A 20,548-nucleotide genomic window follows, 5' to 3' on the forward strand; every position below is an offset into this window, starting at 1 on the left:
ATGTTGAAGAATCTGTCATTTTCCCCTGTGTGTATTTCTGACTTCTTTATCAAAAATCACTTGTCCATAAGTATACAGATTTATGTCTGGGTCCTCAATTTGATTCCATTGATCAACATGTCTGTTTTCATGCCAGTACCATGCTGTTCTTATTACCATAGCTTTCTAGTTAAGCTTGAAATAAGGGGTGATGATAGCTCCCACAGTTTTTTTTTTCCCTAAAATTCAGGATTATTTTAGCTATCTTTGGTTTTCTGGTTTTTTTATATATAAAGTTCAGAATTGTCCTTTCTAGGTCTGTAAAAACTTGTGTTGGAATTTTGATGGGAATTGCATTGAATCTGTAGATTGCTTTTGGTACGATGGCCGTTTTTACTATGTTAATACTGTGACATGAACATGGGAGATCTTTCTATCTTTTGATCTCTTCAGATTCTTTCTTCAACGACTTGAAGTTTTTATCATGCAAGTTTTTTACTTGCTTGATTAAAGTTACCCAATGTATTTTGCATTATTTGAGGCCGATGTGAGAGGTGTTGTTTCCTTGATTTCTTTCTCAGTCTATTTCTCATTTGTATATAGGAAATTTGCTGATTTTCGTGAGTTACTTTTGTGTCCTGCTACTTTGCAGAGAATATTTATCAGCTGTAGGAGTTCCCTGGTGGAATTTTTAGGGTCACTTATGTATACTATCATATCATCTGTAAATAACCATACTTTTACTTCTTCCTTTTCAGTTTGTATCCCCTTGATCTCCTTCAGTTGTCTTATTGTTCTAGCCAAGACTTCAAGTACTATATTGAATAGATATGGAGAGAGTGGATAACCTTGTCTTGTTCCTGATTTTAGTGGAATTGCTTTGAGTTTCTCTCTGCTTTCGTTGATGTTGGCTATAGGCTTGCTGTAAATAGCCTTCATTATGTTTAGGTAGGTCTCTTGTATCCCTAATCTCTCCAAGAATTTTATCAATAATTGGGTGTTGGATTTTGTCAAAGGCCTTTTCTTCATCGAATTAGATGATCATGTGGTTTTCACCTTTCAGTTTTTTATATGGTGGATTACAGTTATAGATTTAAATATGTTGAACCATCCCTGCATCTCTGAGGTGAAGCCTACTTGATCTTTGTGATGTGTTCTTGGATTTGGTTTCCAAATATTTTATTGAGTATTTTTTTCATTTATGATCATAAGGGAAATTGTTCTTTAATTCTTTTTGTGTGTTGGGTGTTTATGTGGTTTAGATGTCAGGGTAACTGTGGCCTTGTAAATGAATTGAGGAATGTCCCTTCTGTTTTTATTTTTTGAAATAATTTGAGGAGTATTAACTCTTTGTACTGGCTGGTTTTTTTTTGTGTGTGTGTTTCAACTTGACACAAGCTAGAGTCATCAGAGAGGAAGGAGCCTCAGTTGAGGAAATGCCTCCATGAGATCCAGCTGTAAGGCATTTTCTTAATTAGTGATCAATGGGGGAGGGTCCAGCCCATGGTGGGTGGTGCCATCTCTGGGCTGCTGGTCCTGGGTTCTATAAGAAGGTGGGCTGAGCAAGCCAGGGGAAGCAAGCCAGTAAGCAGCTCCCCTTCATGGCCTCTGCATAAGCTTCTGCCTCCGGGACCCTGTCCTGTTTTAATTCCTTTTCTGACTTCCTTCAGTGATGAACAGCAATGTGTAAGCCAAATAAACCATTTCATCCCCAACTTGCCTTTTGGTCTTGGTGTTTTGTTGCAGCAATAGAAACCCTAACTAAGACACTCTCCTATAAGAGTCTGGTGGAATTATGTGCTAAAACCTGGCCCTGAGCTCTTTTTTTTTCCTGGTTGGCAGACATGTGACTGCTTCTATTTTACTATGAGTTATAAGTGTTTAAATTGTTTATTTTGTCTTGATTTGACTTTGGTAAGTGGTATGTACTGAGAAAAGTATCCATTTCTTTTAGAGTTTCCAATTTTGTTGGAGTAGCGGTTTTTAAAGTATGTCCTTATGATTTTCTGGATTTCCTCAATGTCTCCTGTTATGTCCCCATTTTCATTTCTAATTTTGTTAATTTGGATATTCTCTCTCGGCCTTTTAGTTAGTTTGGATAAGGGTTTGTTTATCTTGTTGATTTATCAAAGAATCAACTCTTTGTTTCATTGATTCTTTGTATTGTTCTCTTTGTTTCTATTTTATTGATTTCAGCCCTGAGTTTGATCATTTCTTGCCATCTACTCCGCCTGGGTGTGTTGGATTCTTTTTGTTCTGAAGATTTCATGTGTGCTGTTAAGTGGCTAGTATGAGATCTCTCTGATTTTTTTATTTTATTTTATTTTATTTTACAATACAATTCAGTTCTACATATCAGCCACGGATTCCCTTGTTCTCCCCCCTCCCACCCCCTCCCCTCCCCCCCAGCCGACCCCCCATTCCCACCTCCTCCAGGGCAAAGCCTCCCCAGCGGACTGAGATCAACCTGGTAGACTCAGGCAGGTCCAACCTTCTCCCAGGCCGAGCCAAGCAACCCTGCATAAGCCCTAGGTTTCAAACAGCCAACTCATGCCATGAGCACAGGACCCAGTCCCACTGCCTGGATGCCTCCCAAACAGATCAAGCCAATCAACTGTCTCACCCACTCAGAGGGCCTGATCCAGTGGGGACCCCTCAGCCATTGGTTCATAGTTCATGTGTTTCCATTCGTTTGGCTATTTGTCCCTGTGCTTTATCCAACCTTGGTCTCAACAATTCTCGCTCATATAAACCCTCCTCATTCTCGCTAATTGGACTCCCAGAGCTCCACCCGGGGCCTAGCCATGGATCTCTGCATCCAGATCCCTCAGTCATTGGATGGGGTTTCTAGCATGACAAATAGGGTGTTTGGCCATCCCATCACCAGAGTAGGTCAGTTCGGGCTGTCTCTCGACCGTTGCCAGCAGTCTATTGTGGGGGTATCTTTGTGGATTTCTGTGGGCCTCTCTAGCACTTTGCTTCTTCCTATTCTCATGTGGTCTTCATTTACCATGGTCTCCTATTCCTTGTTCTCCCTCTCTGTTCTTGATCCAGCTGGGATCTCCTGCTCCCCCAAACTCTCTTTCCCTCGACCCTCACCCTTCATTTCCCCCACTCATTTCCAGGCTGTTCATGTAGATCTCATCCATTTCTCCATCATTGGGCGATCCCCGTGTCTTTCTTGGGGTCCTGTTTTCCAGGTAAACTCCCTGGTGATGTGAGTAGCAGTCCAGTCATCCTTGTTCCACATCTAGTATCCTCCTATGAGTGAGTACATACCATGTTTGTCTTTCTGAGTCTGGGTTACCTCACTCAGGATGATTTTTTTCTAGATCCATCCATTTGCCTGCAAACCTCATGATGTCATTGCTTTTCTCTGCTGAGTAGTACTCCATTGTGTATATGTACCACATTTTATTTATCCATTCTTCAGTTGAAGGGCATCTAGGTTGTTTCCATGTTCTGGCTATTACAAACAATGCTGATATGAACATAGCTGAGCAAGTGCTCTTGTGGTATGATTGAGCATTCCTTGGGTATATGCCCAAGAGTGGTATAGCTGGATCTTGGGGGAGATTGATTCCCAATTTTCTAAGAAAGCGCCATATTGATTTCCAAAGTGGTTGTACAAGCTTGCATTCCCACCAGCAGTGGAGGAGAGTTCCCCTAGCTCCACATCCTCTCCAGCATAAGGTGTGTTCAGTGTTTTTGATCTTAGCCATTCTGACAGGCGTAAGGTGGTATCTCAGAGTTGTTTTGATTTGCATTTCCCTGATGATTAGGGATGTTGAGCAATTCCTTAAATGTCTTTCAGCCATTTGAGTTTCCTCTGTTGAGAATTCTCTGTTTAGTTCTATAGCCCATTTCTTAATTGGACTGTTGGGCATTTTGATGTCTAATTTCTTGAGTTCCTTATATATTCTGGATATCAGTCCTCTGTCAGATGTGGGGTTGGTGAAGACCTTTTCCCATTCTGTAGGCTGTCGCTTTGCCTTGTTGACCGTATCCTTTGCTCTACAAAAGCTTCTCAGTTTCAAGAGGTCCCATTGATTGATTGTTTCTCTCAGTGTCTGTGCTACTGGTGTTATATTTAGGAAGTGATCTCCTATGCCAATGCGTTCAAGACTACCTACTTTCTCTTCTAGCAGGTTCAGAGTAGCTGGATTTATGTTGAGGTCCTTGATCCACTTGGACTTAAGTTTTGTGCACGGTGATAGATATGGATCTATTTGCAGCCTTCTACTTGTTGATATTTTTTTTATGTCAGCACTTAGTGCTGTGAACTTTCCTTTTAGCACTGCTTTCATTGTGTCCCATAAGTATGGATATTTTATGTATTCATTTTCATTGGATTCTAGAAAGTCTTGTTTCTTTTCTTTATTTCTTGACCCATTTTCATTCAGTAGAGAGTTGTTCAGTTTCCATGAGTTTGTAACCTTTCTGTTGTTTTTAATATCCAGCTTTAATCCGTGGTAGTCAGATAGGAATCAGGGTGTTATTTCAGTTCTCTTGTATCTGTTGAGACTTGCTTTGTGTCCAAGTATGTGGCAGTTTTGGAGAAAGTTTCATGAGGTACTGAGTAGAAGTTACATTCTTTTGTGTTTGGGTGAAATGTTCTGTATAGATCTGTTACATCCATTTTGTTTGTGGTGTCAGTTAGCTCTAGCATTTCTATCCTTTATGTTTTGTCTGGATGGCCTGTCTATTGGCATGAGTGGTATATTGAATTCTCCCACTTAGTGTGTGAGAGTCAATATATGATTTAACTGTAGAAGTGTTTCTTTTACAAACTTGGGTGCCCTTGTGTTTGGTGCATAGATGTTAAGGATTGCAATGTCCTCTAGGTGGATTTTTCCTTTGATACATATGTAGTGTGCTTTCCTATCTCTTCTGATTAGTTTTTGTTTGAAGTCTATTTTGCCAGATATTAAAATGGCTCCACCAGCCTGTTTATTAGGTCCAGTTGCTTGCAATGTATTTTTCCAACCCTTTACCCTGAAGTGATGTCTGTCCTTGATGTTAACGTGTGTTTCTTTGATGCAGCAGAAGGATGGACCTGTTTTCACATCCATTCTGGTAGTCCATGTCATTTTTTTTAGGGAATTGAGACCATTGGTGCTGAGAGATATCAATGACCAATGATTTTTTATTTCTGTTATTTAGTGGTGTGGGTGGTGGTGGGTGGTGATGGCGGCGGCGGTGGTGGTGGTGGTGGTGGTATGTGTATGCATGTTTCCCCTCTTTTGATTTGCTGGTCTGGAATTATTTATTCCCTCTGTTTTCTTGGATGTAGTTATTACCCTCTTATGTTGGAGTTTACCTTCTAGCCCCCCTTCTGTAGGATTTGTAGATAGATATTGCTTAAATTTGTTTTTTTTTTTCACGGACTTTCTTATTTTTTACATCTATGGTGATCGAAAGTTTTATTGGGTACAGTATTCTCGGCTGGCATCAGTGGTCTCTTAGAGTCTGCATCACATCTGTCCAGGCTCCTTTGGCTTTAAGGTCTCCATTGAGAAGTCGGGAGTAATTCTAATAGCTCTGCCTTTATATGTTACTTAGTCTTTTCCCTTGCAGCTTTTAATATTCTTTCTTTGTTCTTTATGTTTAGTGTTCTGATTATTTTGTTCTGAGGGAACTTTCTTTTCTGGTCCAGTCTATTTGGTGTTTTGTATGCTTTTTGTACTTCAATAGGAAGCTCCTTCTTTAGGTTAGGGGAACTTTCTTCTATGATTTTGTTAAAAGTATTTTCTGTGCCTTTGAATTGGGCTGTTTCTCCTTCTTCTATTCCTATTATTCATAGATTTGGTCTTTTCATGGTATTCTAGATTTCCTGGGTGTTTTGTGCTGAGTTTTTTATATTTAATCTTTTCTTTGACTGAGGTATCCATTTTTTTGATCGTAGCTCCAGTGCCTCAGATTCTTTCTTCCATCTCTTGTATTCTATTGGTGAATTTTGCCTTTATGGTTCCTGTTTGAGTACCTGAAATTTTCTTTTGTAGATTTCGTCCAGCTTGGGTTTTTCTTATTGATTCTACTTCTACTTTCGGGCTTCAAGGGATTTGTTCATTCCTTCTTTAAGAACTCTATCATATGCATAAAGGCTGTTTTAAGGTCTTTTACTTGTGCTCCAACTATGTTGGAATTCTCTGCTGTGGTTGGGTTACTGGGCTGTAATGGAGACATACAATGAGTATAGCTCCTGACATTACTAGGAGGCACAGTCTCACTGCAGACTTCCTGATCCTCTGGCTCTTATATTCTTTCTGCCCATTTTCCTCAATGTTTCCCAAGCCTTGGATGAGAGAGTTATTTTGTAGCTGTATTCATTGGGACTGGGGTCCACAACTCTACATTTTGGTTGGTTGTGGTTTTCTGTAGTGGTCTCTGTATGTTGCAGAGATAAGCTTCCGTGATGAAGGGAGAGGACTGTACTTACCTGTGAGTATAAGGACAAATGTTGATTATTGTTAGAGATTATGCTGGTGTAGTAAAGTAGTGGTAGATAGCTCTCTCATCCTGTATGATTACCTTTCAAATAAAACATTTAACATGTTAGTCATAGCCAGTTTAAATCGTCAGTCTGATAATTCCAGCATCAGTGTCATAACTAAGTGTTTCTGATGCTTTCTCTCTCTTCAGACTTTTTGTTTGGTCTTGATTCTTCTCCTTTTGTGTTGCCCCCTAGAGACAGTCCACCTTTTTTATCTCATGAAGATATTTGCAGTACTGTTTCATCTTGGGTTTTTTGTTTTTTGTTTTTTGTTTGTTTTGTTTTGCTTTGTTGGGTTTTTTTTTTTTTTTTTTAAGATTTCTTTAAACATTTTATGTGTATGTGCCGGAGTCCGGCTCCAGGTGACGGCAGGGTCTGAAGGTGGGTGGATGCAAGAGCGGCGATGGGAGGAGTCAGATGCAGGACACTTCTTAGTTTCATGTTAGGAGAGATGGACAGAGAGGAGGCACATCTCGGGTGGCTTGTCCTGCTCTGACAGGAGCTATCCCCTGCAGGACAGGTCCCAGAGAGGATCTAAGGAGTTGGTGAAGGAAGGAGGTGAGCCAGGCCATGGTGGTCAGGAGGATCTTGCAGCCGGACTGACTAGCAGCCAGGGTGCTTCTTTATTTATACAGGATTTAGTAAGCAGGGATACATTCATGATGTTCCAAAACATAGATCATATCATTTTTGGTTTTAGACATGTAGTTTCACTTCCTTTTGCTCATCTTTTAGTCATCATTAATAAACTATGACAGAACAGTTATCATTTTCAATCATTTTTTCCTCAAGTTTTGATATCACTAATAAACAGAGTTTATGCATTAACCCTATAACCCAATTTTTATGAATCCAGAGGCATATGAGAGCCTGTTCTCAGGCTGGTAGCTTTGGTTGTTTCCAGGATGCTAGACCAAAACAAAATCTTCAAAACAGCCAGGCATATTGCCATGCCCCAAGCAGTGTATTATTAACTTTTTTTGGTTTGTTTTTGTTTTTGTTTTTCGAGACAGGGTTTCTCTTTGTTGTTTTGGTGCCTGTCCTGGATCTCACTCTGTAGACCTGGCTGGCCTCAAACTCACAGAGATCCACCTGGCTCTGTCTCCTGAGTGCTGTGATTAAAGGCATGTGCCATCACCACCTGGCGTATTATTAACTCTTAATGATCAGTGTGCCCAGGAAAAATCCTCAGGCTAAAGCTGCTGCAGTTATTATTCAAATTCTGACATAATACAATGTTTCTATTTTATATCTTTATAGAATTTGTCTATATGTCTAATCCTGGCATTCTGTTGTTCCTCGGTCATATGCCACCACAGTGGCTCTGCATGTGCTAACTGTCCTAAGAGAGGGAGGTTCTGACCTCTCATTCTTTCATCATCTTCCCACTTCATACTTTGCTCAATATGTCTCTGTGTAGGGCAGAAGTATATGTCACGTAATTGTCTGAGTTGTATAGTGGGAAGAGGCTTGTAATCTGAACTGTGGCCAACTCCTCTAGCCCACCGAATCTTGTTGACTTTTTTAGTTTACTTTGTTTTGAATATCTTGTTCCTGTGTAAGTACAGGGACAGATGTTTCAAAAAATGTCTCATAGCTTCATGAAGAGACCTCTGGCTTCTTTATGTGTCATAATCTCCAAGGTGTAAGGAAGATTTTCAAGTAGATAAGGATATCTCCTTAAAAGTGGGGGGAATAGTATGTTCAGGGCTGTCCTGTGTAAACTTAGAGGCAGCATTCCTGGGAGAAGGCATAAATGATTCATAAGAAGTTTTCCATCAGTCCAATATCCCCAAATTGTACAAATATTAAAGTCCCTCAAGTACGCGACAGGTGGAGATGAAAACCAAAGGTGGCATGACGGCCATCATGCGACTCAGCTTTGCTGGATCTTTTATCAGGCAGATATGCTGGCTTTATGACTTCTGCCATTCCATTCAGATATGGCTGTGACATGTGTGAGTGCTTTGCTGCATGTGTATGTGCTTGTGGAGGGCAGCAGAGGGCAATAGAGTCCCTGGAACTGGAATTACAGGTGGTTTTTGGCTGACACATGGTTGCTAGAAACTAAACCTGGGACTTCTACAAGAGCAGCAAATGCTCTCAACTGCTGAACCATCTCTCCAGCCCCCTTCACTACTACTTTTCCTGAAGCTATTTAGTTTGGTAGTGAGGAATGGGGAACTAAGATGTTCTGTTACTAAGTCTCAGTCCTTGGCAGGCTTCCCTTGAGTATGGAAGGTGTGACCATCACAAGTGTTTTTGCACTCCAAATGTAATGAGAAGGCCTAGCACCCTGCTTGGCAAGTACATTTTCTGTATTTCTTCCCACTTCAGAGAGTTTTCGTCGGTGCCCTTAACTTTTGTTTCGCCTCCTTCTGCAGATTGAAATATTTTCCCTCCCAGGTAAGAGAAGGTAAATTGGTCTGCCCTGAGTTCCAGGAGAGAAGGGGTAGATTGATCAGGATTGGCTGTCAGGTTCAGTAAGCTACCACCAGTGCTCTCAAGCTACAGTTTCTCTTGCCTTTCCCTTGGAATAGTAAGGCTTTCCCCACAGGAATATGGAGCAAATATTCTGGGCAGAATTTGAGCAATGGTTATTGTTCTATTCTCTTCCCCAGGCCAGAACTATACAATACTTTTCTCAGGATTTTTCTCAGTCTTCTCTGCCAGCACCTGAAGGAAAATTGAAAAAATATTTAAAGCTGTTTGTCTGCAGTCCTTTTGAATGTCACATTAGCAATGCCTTAGCAATTCATTAGTCAGTTTATCTGGATCTTCTTATGAGTTTGTATATTGTTCATCAGAGTCTGTATCAACTAAGAAATGCCAGAGTTCTATTGCCCTCTGCAGATGCCTTTTTTTACAAGTTTAAGTTGGCTATCTGCACTGTAACCTCAATTTTCTGATGATTCTAAGAAAAGTTGTGATGCCCATTTAACACCCCCCTTTTTTTCTCATAATGATGGAAGTAGTGTGGTTTCTAACTCTACATCTCTAAGCTAATAGCAGATGAGCCTCTAAGTGTAGGGATAAGCTTTTGAGGATCTTTTTGTCTTCTAGCATCCATACCACAGTTCACCAATTCTCCCACAATGGTGATCATGGTGGGTTTACCAGCTCGAGGCAAGACCTACATCTCTACGAAGCTCACACGCTATCTCAACTGGATAGGAACACCAACTAAAGGTATGTCTCAGAAATCATTTTCTATATATCCCTACCACAGGCCACTACCTGAAAACTGAGGAAGGTAGAAGGCCATCCCTTTCAGTACAGAAAATGCTGCACATCCTTGTTTCCAGGATTAGAACCTCTTCTACCACTGCTATTACCACTGTCACAACAGTCTTACAAATTATATCATTTCATGAGACTATGTTCTGTGCTTAATACTATGCTGGGTTTTAGGCATAGAAAAACAAGTATTAAGACTAAATCTGCTCTTCAGAAGGCTCACAAACTCAAAGCAATCCTCTGAGTACTGCAAGTATTTTTTTTATCACAACTACATTATCCCATCAATAATACTATTGTTTTATGTGCATTGGTGTTTTGCCCTGGGTGTCGGGTCCCCTGGAACTGGAGTTAAAGATAGTTGTGAGCTGCCATATGCGTGCTGGGAATTGAACCCAGATCTTCTGGGAAGAGCAGTCAGTGCTCTTAACCATTGAGCCATCTCTCCAGTCCCCAATAACACTTTTTATCATTATAGTTTTTCACTATTTCATAGTAAAAAAAAAATAAGGCCAAAGAGGTGAAATACCCTTTCTAAAGGGACACAGTTATAAGTGATAGGATCAAGATACAATTGATTTCAAATCTGACATTCTCTCTAGGTCTAATGCATGACTGTATTGAAGGGAAGAGAGGGATCCTGTATTCTCCTTTCATTCATCATTTTCCTCTTATCCTTTCTCTTGTCTGTCCCATCATTGTATCTACTCCATCTATCCAGTCACCCTTCCCTCATTCCCATCAAGCCTTCTCTGTTTTCTCCTCTTTTTTGTGTGCTAGGGATTGAACTCAGAGCTTTGTTTATAATAAGTATATACTCTACTACCAAGTTATACCTGGCACCAAATCTTCTCTTCCCTACCCCACCCCCCATTTATCCTTCCTTGCCTTTCATCCACTTTCTCTAATTAATTCACTAAAGTTTTCCATGTTCCAAAACCCATGCCAAGCATTAGGAAAGAAATAAAAATGGGTGAGACTCAAGTCCTGTCCTTGAAGAATTCTAACCCTGAATGGTATACATAACAAGTCCTAGGCTGGACTAGGGCTTCTCAAATGCATGTTGAGGATGCTCACAGAGGGAATTACTGACTGACAGGCATCAAAACCTTCATGGGTAAGAATATATCTAACATGGGTCCTGTGGGAGGAGGAGAACCTTTGATGAAGCAGGGAAGGTAGGAAAGAGCCATTGTCTACAGAATTGCAAGCCTGAGGAGCTTCTACTGAATGAAGAAGCTCATGACATAGTAGCAGATGTGTCTCTGTCCTGATCCCCCTTTTATTCTGTTTCTTCAACTTAACTGCTCACATAGGTCTTCAGAGTCATATTCCAAAGTACAAGACTGATAATACTTGTGATCTCCAAAGGTCTCCTTGGTCTGAAGTTTTGAAACCAAGTTCTTTTACTTCTGTTCAAGACCATCCACACTTGACCTATTCCAGATTTTCAGGCTCCAGCCACAGTGGTTGACCCCTTTCCCCCAAACATACTTTGCTTTCTGCAAATGTTATACCTTTGTTCAAGGAGTGTCTACCTACTTGTAATCTACTTATAATGTCCTTGCTCCCCACCATCACCCTCTTACCCACCAGTAAAAGATACCTACCCCAAAAGGCCTTGTTCAAATAGTGCTTTCTCTACGATACTCTAAGCTAACCCCAAATGTAACCTTTTCCTTCCCCCTCACTCTTCTGCATAGTTCAGTATTGTCTCTGTTGGAGCACTTAAAGGATTCTGTAGGAGCTCCACTGTTGCCTGATTTGGTTACTGTCTAACTTTTTAGTTTATAAGCTGCTTGAGAGCCCAAACACAAAAATCTAGGTGTGTGTGTGTGTCCGTGTGTGTGTCTGTCCGTCCATCCGTCCCAAAAGTCATACCGCTCTTTACAGAGTAAGTGTCTGTCTTGGTCACTGTTCTATTGCTGTGAAGAGACACAATGCCCACGACAACTATTATAAGACAAAACATTAAACTGGGGCTGGCTTACAGTTTCAGAGGCTTAGTTCATTATCAACATGGCAGGGAGCATGGCAGCATGCACGCAGACATGGCACTGGAGAAGTAGCTGAGAATTCTACATTTTGATCCACAGGTACAGAGAGAGAGAGAGAGAGAGAGAGAGAGAGAGAGAGACTGAGCCTGGCTTAAGTTTTGAAATCTCAAAGCCCACCCCAGTAACACACTTGTTCCAACAAGGCCATACCTACTCTAACAAATTCCGTACCTCCTAATCCCTGATGACTAAGCTTTCAAATACATGAGTTTATGGGGGTTATTCTTATTCATACCACCATATTCCATTCCCTGGTCCCCATAGCCTTGTAGACATATCGTAATGCAAAAGTGCATTCAGTCCAAATTCAAAAGTCCCCATATCTATCACGGTCTCAACACTGTTTAAAAGTTCAAAATTCAAAGACTTCTGTGACTCATGGCAATCTCTTAACTTTAACCCCCTATAAAATCAAAATAAAAAAGCAGATCATATAATTCCAGTGTACTGTGGCATAGAATATGCATTGTTATTTCAAAAGAGAGCATAGTGAGGAAGTACTGGACCAAAGCAAGACCAAAACCTAGTAGGGCAAACTCCAAATTCTACATCGACATGTCTAATGTCAAAGTGTTCTTCAGATCTCCAACTCCTGTCAACTGTAACACCCTATTCTCTCTCTTGGGCTGGTTCCATACCTGCTCTGCAGTTCTCCTTAGTGGGTATCCTACAACTGTGACATCACCAACATCTTGGGGTCTGCAGTACAATCCGTGCTCCACCTTTACAGCTTTACACAATGGCCTCTCTGGGCTTCCATGCTGGGGCTCTCCTGCTATAGGCCTAGCCTCAGCTACTTTCCTTAGCCACAAAGGGAAATTCCATATCCCTTTTCTTGTATCCTGGACTCTATAGCCAGAACCACATGGCCAAAGCTGCCAAGTTTTTATGCTTGTTGGAGCTGGAACATGGTCCCTCATTCAAATACATTTTCATTAGCTTTCTGGTTTTGATAATTTTCTTCACTGCTTAAGCTTTTCTTAATTCCTTTTCACAATTTGGAAGCTTAACTTGCTGGGGCCTTTCCCTGAGGTCACCACTCCCTTTATTTCATCTAGCATCAGGCTTTTCTTTAAACTTTTTATCTCTTTGAATACAAAACTTAGCTCCATTTTACTTCCTGGTGCCCCTTTTCTCCTCAAATTGTACATTTTGTGATTTTCCTTTCTCAGCTTGTTCCTTTTCATTATAGATTTACATAAGACTAATTACTAATAACTACATGACACAGTCAATACTAGCCTGCCTTGAAATCTCCTCTGCTGGGTCTATTAATCTTTTTAGATTAGTTTAAATTAATTCAGTTTAGCCTGAGGCAGATGTGAGAGACCTACCCATTTCTATGTGGGAGGCCCACTCCTACTTTTTCCCCAGGGTACTCTTGAGGAGGGAGGAGTGAGAAATATTTAGATAGAAAGATAGAAGAGAGAGAAACAGAAACACAGGATAGCCCAGGGAGGGCCTAGGGCAATATTCACTGGCCCCTTCTGTCTCTTCTAAAGGGCTTTTTATAGGAATTCCAAGGGGTGGAGCAACAGACCTCCCCCTAGCATGACCAAGTGCAGATCCTTCCAATCAACTGGTAAACATGCACGTGGTCAATCCATCCTCTAATGCAGCCCTGCTGGGTAAAGCAAGCTCAGATCTCACTAGGAAACCTCCGTATGCTTCCACAGGCAGATTTTTAGGACAAGGGCAAAAACCCACCACATTTCTTTGCCAAAATATCACAAGAATGGTCTCTAGGTCACTTGCTAAATATCTTCCCCTCTGAAACTTGAGCTGGGCCCCAACAATTCAAATCACCCTTAGCACTGCCTTCTATACTCCTGCTAGGATGGCCCATTAAGCCTTGCTTAAAGCATCTAACCACTTTTCTAGTTCAAAGACCCAAAATCTTTCATATTCCTCCAAATAACAACATGATCAGGCCCATCATAACAATACTAGGCTCCCTTTCTTTGTCACTGTTCTATTGCTGTGAAGAGATACTATGACCAAGGCAACTCTTATAAAGGAAAACATTTAATTGGGGCTGGCTTACAGGTTCAGAGGTTTAGTCCATTATCATCATGGTGGGAAGCATGGCAACATGTAGGCAGACATGGCCTGAAAAAGTAGCTGAGAGTTCTATGTCTGGATCGACAGTCAGGTAGAAGAGAGAGTGACTATGGGCTTGACATGGGCTTCTGAAACCTCAAAGTCCATCCCCAGTGACATACTCCCTCCAGTATGGCCACACCTCCTCCAACAAGGCCATACCTCCTAATCCTTCTCAAATAGTGCCACTCCCTGATGACTAATCAATCAAATATATGAGCTTATTGGAGCCACTTTTATTCAAACCACCACAGTATCCTAAATTTATTTCTTGGATGAATGAATTAATGAAATGTGATTTCTTTAGCTGTTTATCCTCTTTCTCCATTCCTTCTCTGTTTTTTTCCCCATCACAAGTGGGAAAGTACTTTTTAGAGATTTACATTTAGATTATCCCTTATGATATAAAATAACCTTGGTAACTGGGAGTCAGGAGACCCAGTCTGTATATGTTATCAATTCACTCTTGGTTTGACCTTGGATAACTGATTTTGCTCTCTGTATCTCATTTCTTTATCTTCCCTATTGAATAGGACATTTAAACGTTGGAATTTATGATAAAGTAACATACTTATAGTCAAACAGACTTGAGTTTCAGTTCCAGATTGCCAGTTATTAACTTGAAAGCTATTTTGTACCTCTGAGCTTTACTTTCCTCATTTGTAAAGGTGAAATGGTTAACCCTACTTTGCAGGACTAATATGAGAGAGAAAATGAGTTGGTACCCATAATTTGTAGTTTTATATGTATATTTTCCTTTTATATGTACAATTTCCTATAATTCTGCCATCTACCTCTGAGGTTCCTTCCAGCAAGAACATATTTTTGGCCACTCCAATCTTCCCAACCTCTTCACTAGGGTTTCCTGTTTTCAGTGTTTAATTTAGGCCAGTATCGACGAGAGGCAGTGAGCTACAGGAACTATGAATTCTTTCTCCCAGACAACATGGAGGCCCAGCTTATCAGGAAGTAAGTGCCCAACATTTAAGGATCTGTGCTGCCCTTCGCCTGAGGAGTACCTTTCTTCATATCCTTCTAGGGGAGTAGGATAGAGTAACTTGCTTTTCCATGGGTGTCCAAGCTTTTGACATTGCAGCATAGTGTGGTCATCTACAATGTTCAGGCTTGAGAATTACTTAGTCAAGTTATGAAAAAATAGGGAAAAAATGCAGTCTCAGTGTTTTAGGTAAGTTTACAATTTGTGTTGGGCCACATTTCATAATTATCCTATGCCATGAGTTGAACACCCCTGTGTCCAGTCTTTCTACCAGCCTACTTGAAGTCTGCTCTAGTAATAGCCATTCTCTATCAAGAAGCATTTACAGTCTTCTGTTTCTGGTAAGAGAACATAGAAATTTCTTACCCTAGCATCTGAGATTGAGTGTTTCAGTAGCTCAGCCCTCTTCAGTCTCTGCAATGTCATCATTTCAACTTTAAAGTCTCTTTTACCTATATGGATGTAAATACTTCTAGGTGCAACCTGGCTCTCAACTGGGTCCTCACTATAGACCCAGTAACCAGTAACCAGTAAAGAGATTTTTTTGCCGAAAGCCTAAGTATATTATGTTATGCCTATCATACCTGTGTTTACAATGTTGCCTGTGTTGGAAATTCATTAGCTCAAAGACCTCATCCTTAGGCCTTACCTGTGTTCATCAACCAATTCAACTTGAGCTCCAGTAGCACACAGTTAAAGCCCTAAAACTAGGATGCTTTGATCGCTCAACTTTTCTTGTGCATGTCATCTTATACATCATCTTAAGCTGTACACACAGAGCCAGTTTCAACTGTGACCCCTCTGTACTTAACATGATGCCTAGAACAAAAGGGGCTGTGTAGATGTTTAACAGATGGATAATTTAGTATAAAACGTATGAGAGATGGTCCATAAGAGAACAGCGGTGAGGGGAACTCATCCTGAGAAGAGGGATTGTCTGCTTCTTTCTCTGTTTTTCAGGCAGTGTGCTCTGGCTGCCCTAAAGGACGTCCATAAATATCTCAGCCGTGAGGAGGGTCATGTTGCGGTAAATAATCTTCCATTTTCCCCCTCAAACTGTCATTATGGAAAATAGATAATATGTACTAAGTATTTATTTATGCCATACATTATTCCAAGTACTTTGTTTATATTAATAATTTAATTCACATTGCCCCATGAGATAGTTGTCATTATTATACTCTATTTTAGATTCCAAAAGAATTACCATAGAAAGATTCAGTTGTTTCCCAGGTTGGTACAGTATTTGTAGAATCCATACTCTTAAGCCCCATGCTTCATTGATTTGTCCTCAAGATTTAGCAGTATAAAAATTTTAGATATGTAGAACTGAATTGTATTGCAAAATAAAAATAAAAAATAAATTTAAAAATAAAAGAAATTTTAGACTGCAGTACAAACATTACTGTCTTTTCTTCTATCAAAATGTTATAAACTTTCTTATTAAAAATCCTTGCAAACAATTATAAACATACCATACCAAAATAACAAGACCCGAAGTCTATACAACTCCGTAGACTTCCATACAGTGTAGAACATAAGCTGTGAAGCATGTCTTTTGTTGTTGTTTTTTCTTTTCTTTATTTACAGAGAGATTTGCCCAAACATCTCGGCAATTTAATGTCTTACTTAAATCCTTGGGTTAGAGGTCCTCAAATATGTGGATGCTAAGGATAAGGATAAGGAATTTTCCTGTTCCTGAGCTTTTCTAAGGCTTTAGGAAGGACAGGTCTCATCTGGGGAAGCAACTATATAATTGCTCTATCAGTAATTCATGGCTGTTATCAGAGCAAGTCCTTCGTCTAGGCCTGTTACTTCACCTATAACATGATCCTAAGAAAAATCCCCAAACTTTTCTCATGCCTTGTTACATTTGTAGGGTGGAGGACATTTCTGAGCAGACAGTAAGGGCTCAATGAATGCTTTTGAAAGCGACACAAGCCAATTCCAAACCCTCCTTTTTCGTTAAGGCTCTCTTTAAGTTCTGCCCCCTTCTGGAAGCCCTCCACTTGGAACAAAGGTGAATGAAGAATGGTATTATATCAACACTAGATTGAGAGTAAACCAATCTTATTACATGTCTCTAGGTTTTTGATGCCACCAACACTACCAGAGAGCGACGGTCATTGATTCTGCAGTTTGCTAAAGAGCATGGTTACAAGGTAGAGTGACACAGCCCTGCTTACCTAGAGCAAATTCCAAGGAATTACAAATTAGGGCTCTTAGAGCAGCCAGTTTGGACCCCGTGGGCTCAACATCTAGCTTCCTGGTAAATTCAAAAACAACAGAGCAGAGCAGAACAGGGGGATGTTCAGGTTAGGCAGTGGAAGCTGGTTACTGACAGGCTGATACTGGGAATAGTGAGGTGGCAGTGATGAAGGAGTCATGAGAAACATGTAAGAACCAAAACCCAGCAGAAATCTGTGGCAATTCAGTTAGAGCCAGGCTGCCTCGTAGGAGTCAGAATCCTGAAAGCACCATTGTGTGAAAGAAAGCATTCTTTTTAGAAATGTCCCTAGGGATGACTCAGGGGTATCAAGAATGGGTATACTTATTTGGCTCGCCAAAAAGCTCTCTTTTCTCTTCTAGGTCTTCTTTATTGAGTCTATTTGTAATGACCCTGACATCATTGCAGAAAACATCAAGGTAAGGAACACCAATTACCTTTCTTCCTTAGTCTTTTAAAAAAAATACCCCCACAACAGATTGCTGGCAATGGTCAAGAGACAGCCCGAACTGACCTACTCTGGTGATGGGATGGCCAAACACCCTATTTGTCATGCTAGAAACCCCATCCAACGACTGAGGGATCTGGATGCAGAGATCCATGGCTAGGCCCCGGGTGGAGCTCTGGGAGTCCAATTAGCAAGAAAGAGTAAGGTTTATATGAGTGAGAATTGTTGAGACCAAGGTTGGATAAAGCACAGGGACAAATAGCCAAACGAATGGAAACACATGAACTATGAACCAGTGGCTGAGGGGTCCCCAACTGGATCAGGCCCTCTGAATGGGTGAGACAGTTGATTGGCTTGATCTGTTTGGGAGGCATCCAGGCAGTGGGACCGGGTCCTGTGCTCATTGCATGAGTTGGCTGTTTGAAACCTGGGGCCTATGCAGGGTTGCTTGGCTCGGCCTGGGAGGAGGGGACTGGACCTGCCTGGACTGAGTCTACCAGGTTGATCTCAGTCCTTGGGTGAGGCTTTGCCCTGGAGGAGGTGGGAATGGGGGGTGGGCTGGGGGGAAGGTGAGGGGGGGGCGGGAGGGGGGGAGAACAAGGGAATCCGTGGCTGATATGTAGAACTGAATTGTATTGCAAAATAAAAAAAAAGTTTTAATTTAATTTACATTTAAATCCTCATGTATGTATGTCTATATATGCACGCATACATTATACGTGTGTGTGTGTGTGTGTGTGTGTGTGTGTGTGTGTGTGTGTGTAATGTGTGAAATGTGTGAAATGTGTGAAATGTGGAATGCACATGCTGTGGTGTGTATGTGGAGGTCAGAAGATAATTTCAGGTGTCAGTCCTCACCTTCTACCTTATTTGAGATAGGGTCTCTTCTTGTTCTCTGTTGTATTTTCCAAGCTAGCTGGCCCTTGAGATTTTAAGGCATCCTTCTGTCTCCACTTCTCATTTCACAATAGAAGCACTGGGATTACAGATGCACACCACTACATCCAGTGGGTTTTGGTGATCCAAACTTAGGTATTCATCCTTGTGTGGCAAACTACCCATTAAGTCATCTCCCTAACCCTCAATCCTCCTGATTCTGTCTTAGGCTTGGCTCATACCTAAAAGACTTAAAGAATGCATTCCTCTCCGAGATGCTCCTCCCACTTTGTATAAGAAGCACTCCCCTGACCATCCTTGCCCACAGTGTTCCTATAAAGGTAGATGAAGCCAGCATCTGTAGAGCCCTTAGAATGCATCAAGCACTAAGCTTGACTCTCTCAGTTTTTTTCACAACAAACCTACATGTTTGTTGTAGAGGAGAAACTAAGGCTCAAAGAGTTGAGTTGGCAAAGACTGGTACAGCTCAAAAAAAATGGAAGTAGGAATGCACCCCAGCTTGGCTGTCTTTCTCAAAAGCTCATATTCTGTATTGTGCCCCACATTGCACATCAGAATCATTGCTACTTTTAACCTCTTAACTGCATGGTCTAGAATTAGATCACTAACAAACTTTTGTTGTTCCCTGCCCCTTCAAATTACTGGTGCTCAGGAGCATAAGAGACCTTAAAGGCCATCTCTTTCAACCTTTCATCAAGTACTTAAATTTTCAGCTAAGTATTTGTCTATATTTCTGTTCACACCTATAGTAACAATACTCATTGTCCTTAAAAAAAATGTAGCTCAATCAAAGTGAAATTTATCTCCCTGTAACTGCTACACATTTGTCCTATTTTTATCTCTTGGGATATATAGCATGTTCAAATCTTTTTCCTCTTCATCCACGCAATTATCCATCCATGTATTGATTCAGGAGAAACTGTACACCTGGTGGGCCTTGTGGACATTAAAGATATAGAAACAGCCGGGCGGTGGTGGCGCACGCCTTTAATCCCAGCACTCGGGAGGCAGAGCCAGGCGGATCTCTGTGAGTTCGAGGCCATCCTGGACTACCAAGTGAGTTCCAGGAAAGGCGCAAAGCTACACAGAGAAACCCTGTCTCGAAAAACCAAAAAAAAAAAAAAAAAGATATAGAAACAGTGAAAACCCTTCTCTTGAACTCACAGTCTAGTTAGGGACATTGACAGATATATCGACAGAGCCCTTGAGATTAGACATGAGGTAAGGGGAAAGAGGTTGTAGGAACACAGTGGTAAGGGCCAATCTTGCATGTCAGGGGATGCAATGGAAAGCCTCCTAGTAGAGATAACAGCAATATCCTGATGTGTGCACAGGAGTTTTTACAGGTAAAGAATTGAAATGAGGAATAACATACACTAAATATGATACATCCAAGGAACTAAGTAGTTTGGATCTGATAAAGCAAAATGTATGTCCAAATAGGAGAGCAGTAAGGGATGGTAGTGAAAAGGCAATTGGATTTGTCACTTGCTAAAATAGTTTATACTTTGTCCTAAAAGACACTTGGAAATGGTGAAGGAGTTTAAATAGGAGAGTCCCGTTGTCAAATGTGCATGTTATAAATATCCTTCTAGGAAAAATAAATAAATAAATATCCTTCTGGGAACAGTGAGATGGCTCAATGGGTAAAAATGCTCAGCACACAAGCTGGATGACCTGAGTTCAATCCCCAGAACTCACATAAAAGTGAAGGGAGAGAACCAACTCCACAAAGTTATCCTCACACTCACCATGGCATGCATTTGTCCCCCGACACCACATCATACACATATACATGCACACAATAATAATAATAAAATAATGATGTAAAATTTAAAAAGGAATGCCTTTCTGACTACCAGCAATCAGTCACAAAGCTCTAGTGAGCGTAGGCAAAAGAGATTGGCTATTTAGAAAAGAGATTAGAGAGGCTTAGTTTCTGCTAGTGAGTGAGATTCCATGTAGGTTCAAGTGATTGAGTGGAGGGGTGGGGAATAAAGGAGGAGAAGGTGGATTCTGGAGGATTAGGAGGTGCCAGTCTTTGATTAAGCCAATGACAACATGCCTATTTTCTCAGCCATAAACAGGACAGCCTTTATGCTCTCAAGTCAAG

At 40.9% G+C, this 20,548-nt stretch overlaps 1 protein-coding gene across 1 annotated transcript in view; it reads left to right on the forward strand.

Annotated features, from left to right (window-relative positions):
- Positions 1–9,536: 9,536 nt before the first annotated feature.
- Positions 9,537–20,548, forward strand: part of Pfkfb1 (6-phosphofructo-2-kinase/fructose-2,6-biphosphatase 1) — a 31,142-nt gene continuing 20,130 nt past the window's right edge. The window contains exons 1-5 of the mRNA XM_052756975.1: positions 9,537–9,661; positions 14,742–14,835; positions 15,824–15,890; positions 16,951–17,025; positions 17,453–17,509. Of these exons, the coding sequence (XP_052612935.1) occupies positions 9,568–9,661; positions 14,742–14,835; positions 15,824–15,890; positions 16,951–17,025; positions 17,453–17,509 (387 nt within the window). The 5' untranslated portion in view covers positions 9,537–9,567. The remainder of the gene's footprint in view (positions 9,662–14,741; positions 14,836–15,823; positions 15,891–16,950; positions 17,026–17,452; positions 17,510–20,548) is intronic.

Source organism: Peromyscus californicus, unplaced genomic scaffold (genome assembly GCF_007827085.1).
Source record: "Peromyscus californicus insignis strain IS unplaced genomic scaffold, ASM782708v3 Scaffold_10__1_contigs__length_136768540, whole genome shotgun sequence".
Taxonomy (NCBI): Eukaryota; Metazoa; Chordata; class Mammalia; order Rodentia; family Cricetidae; genus Peromyscus; species Peromyscus californicus.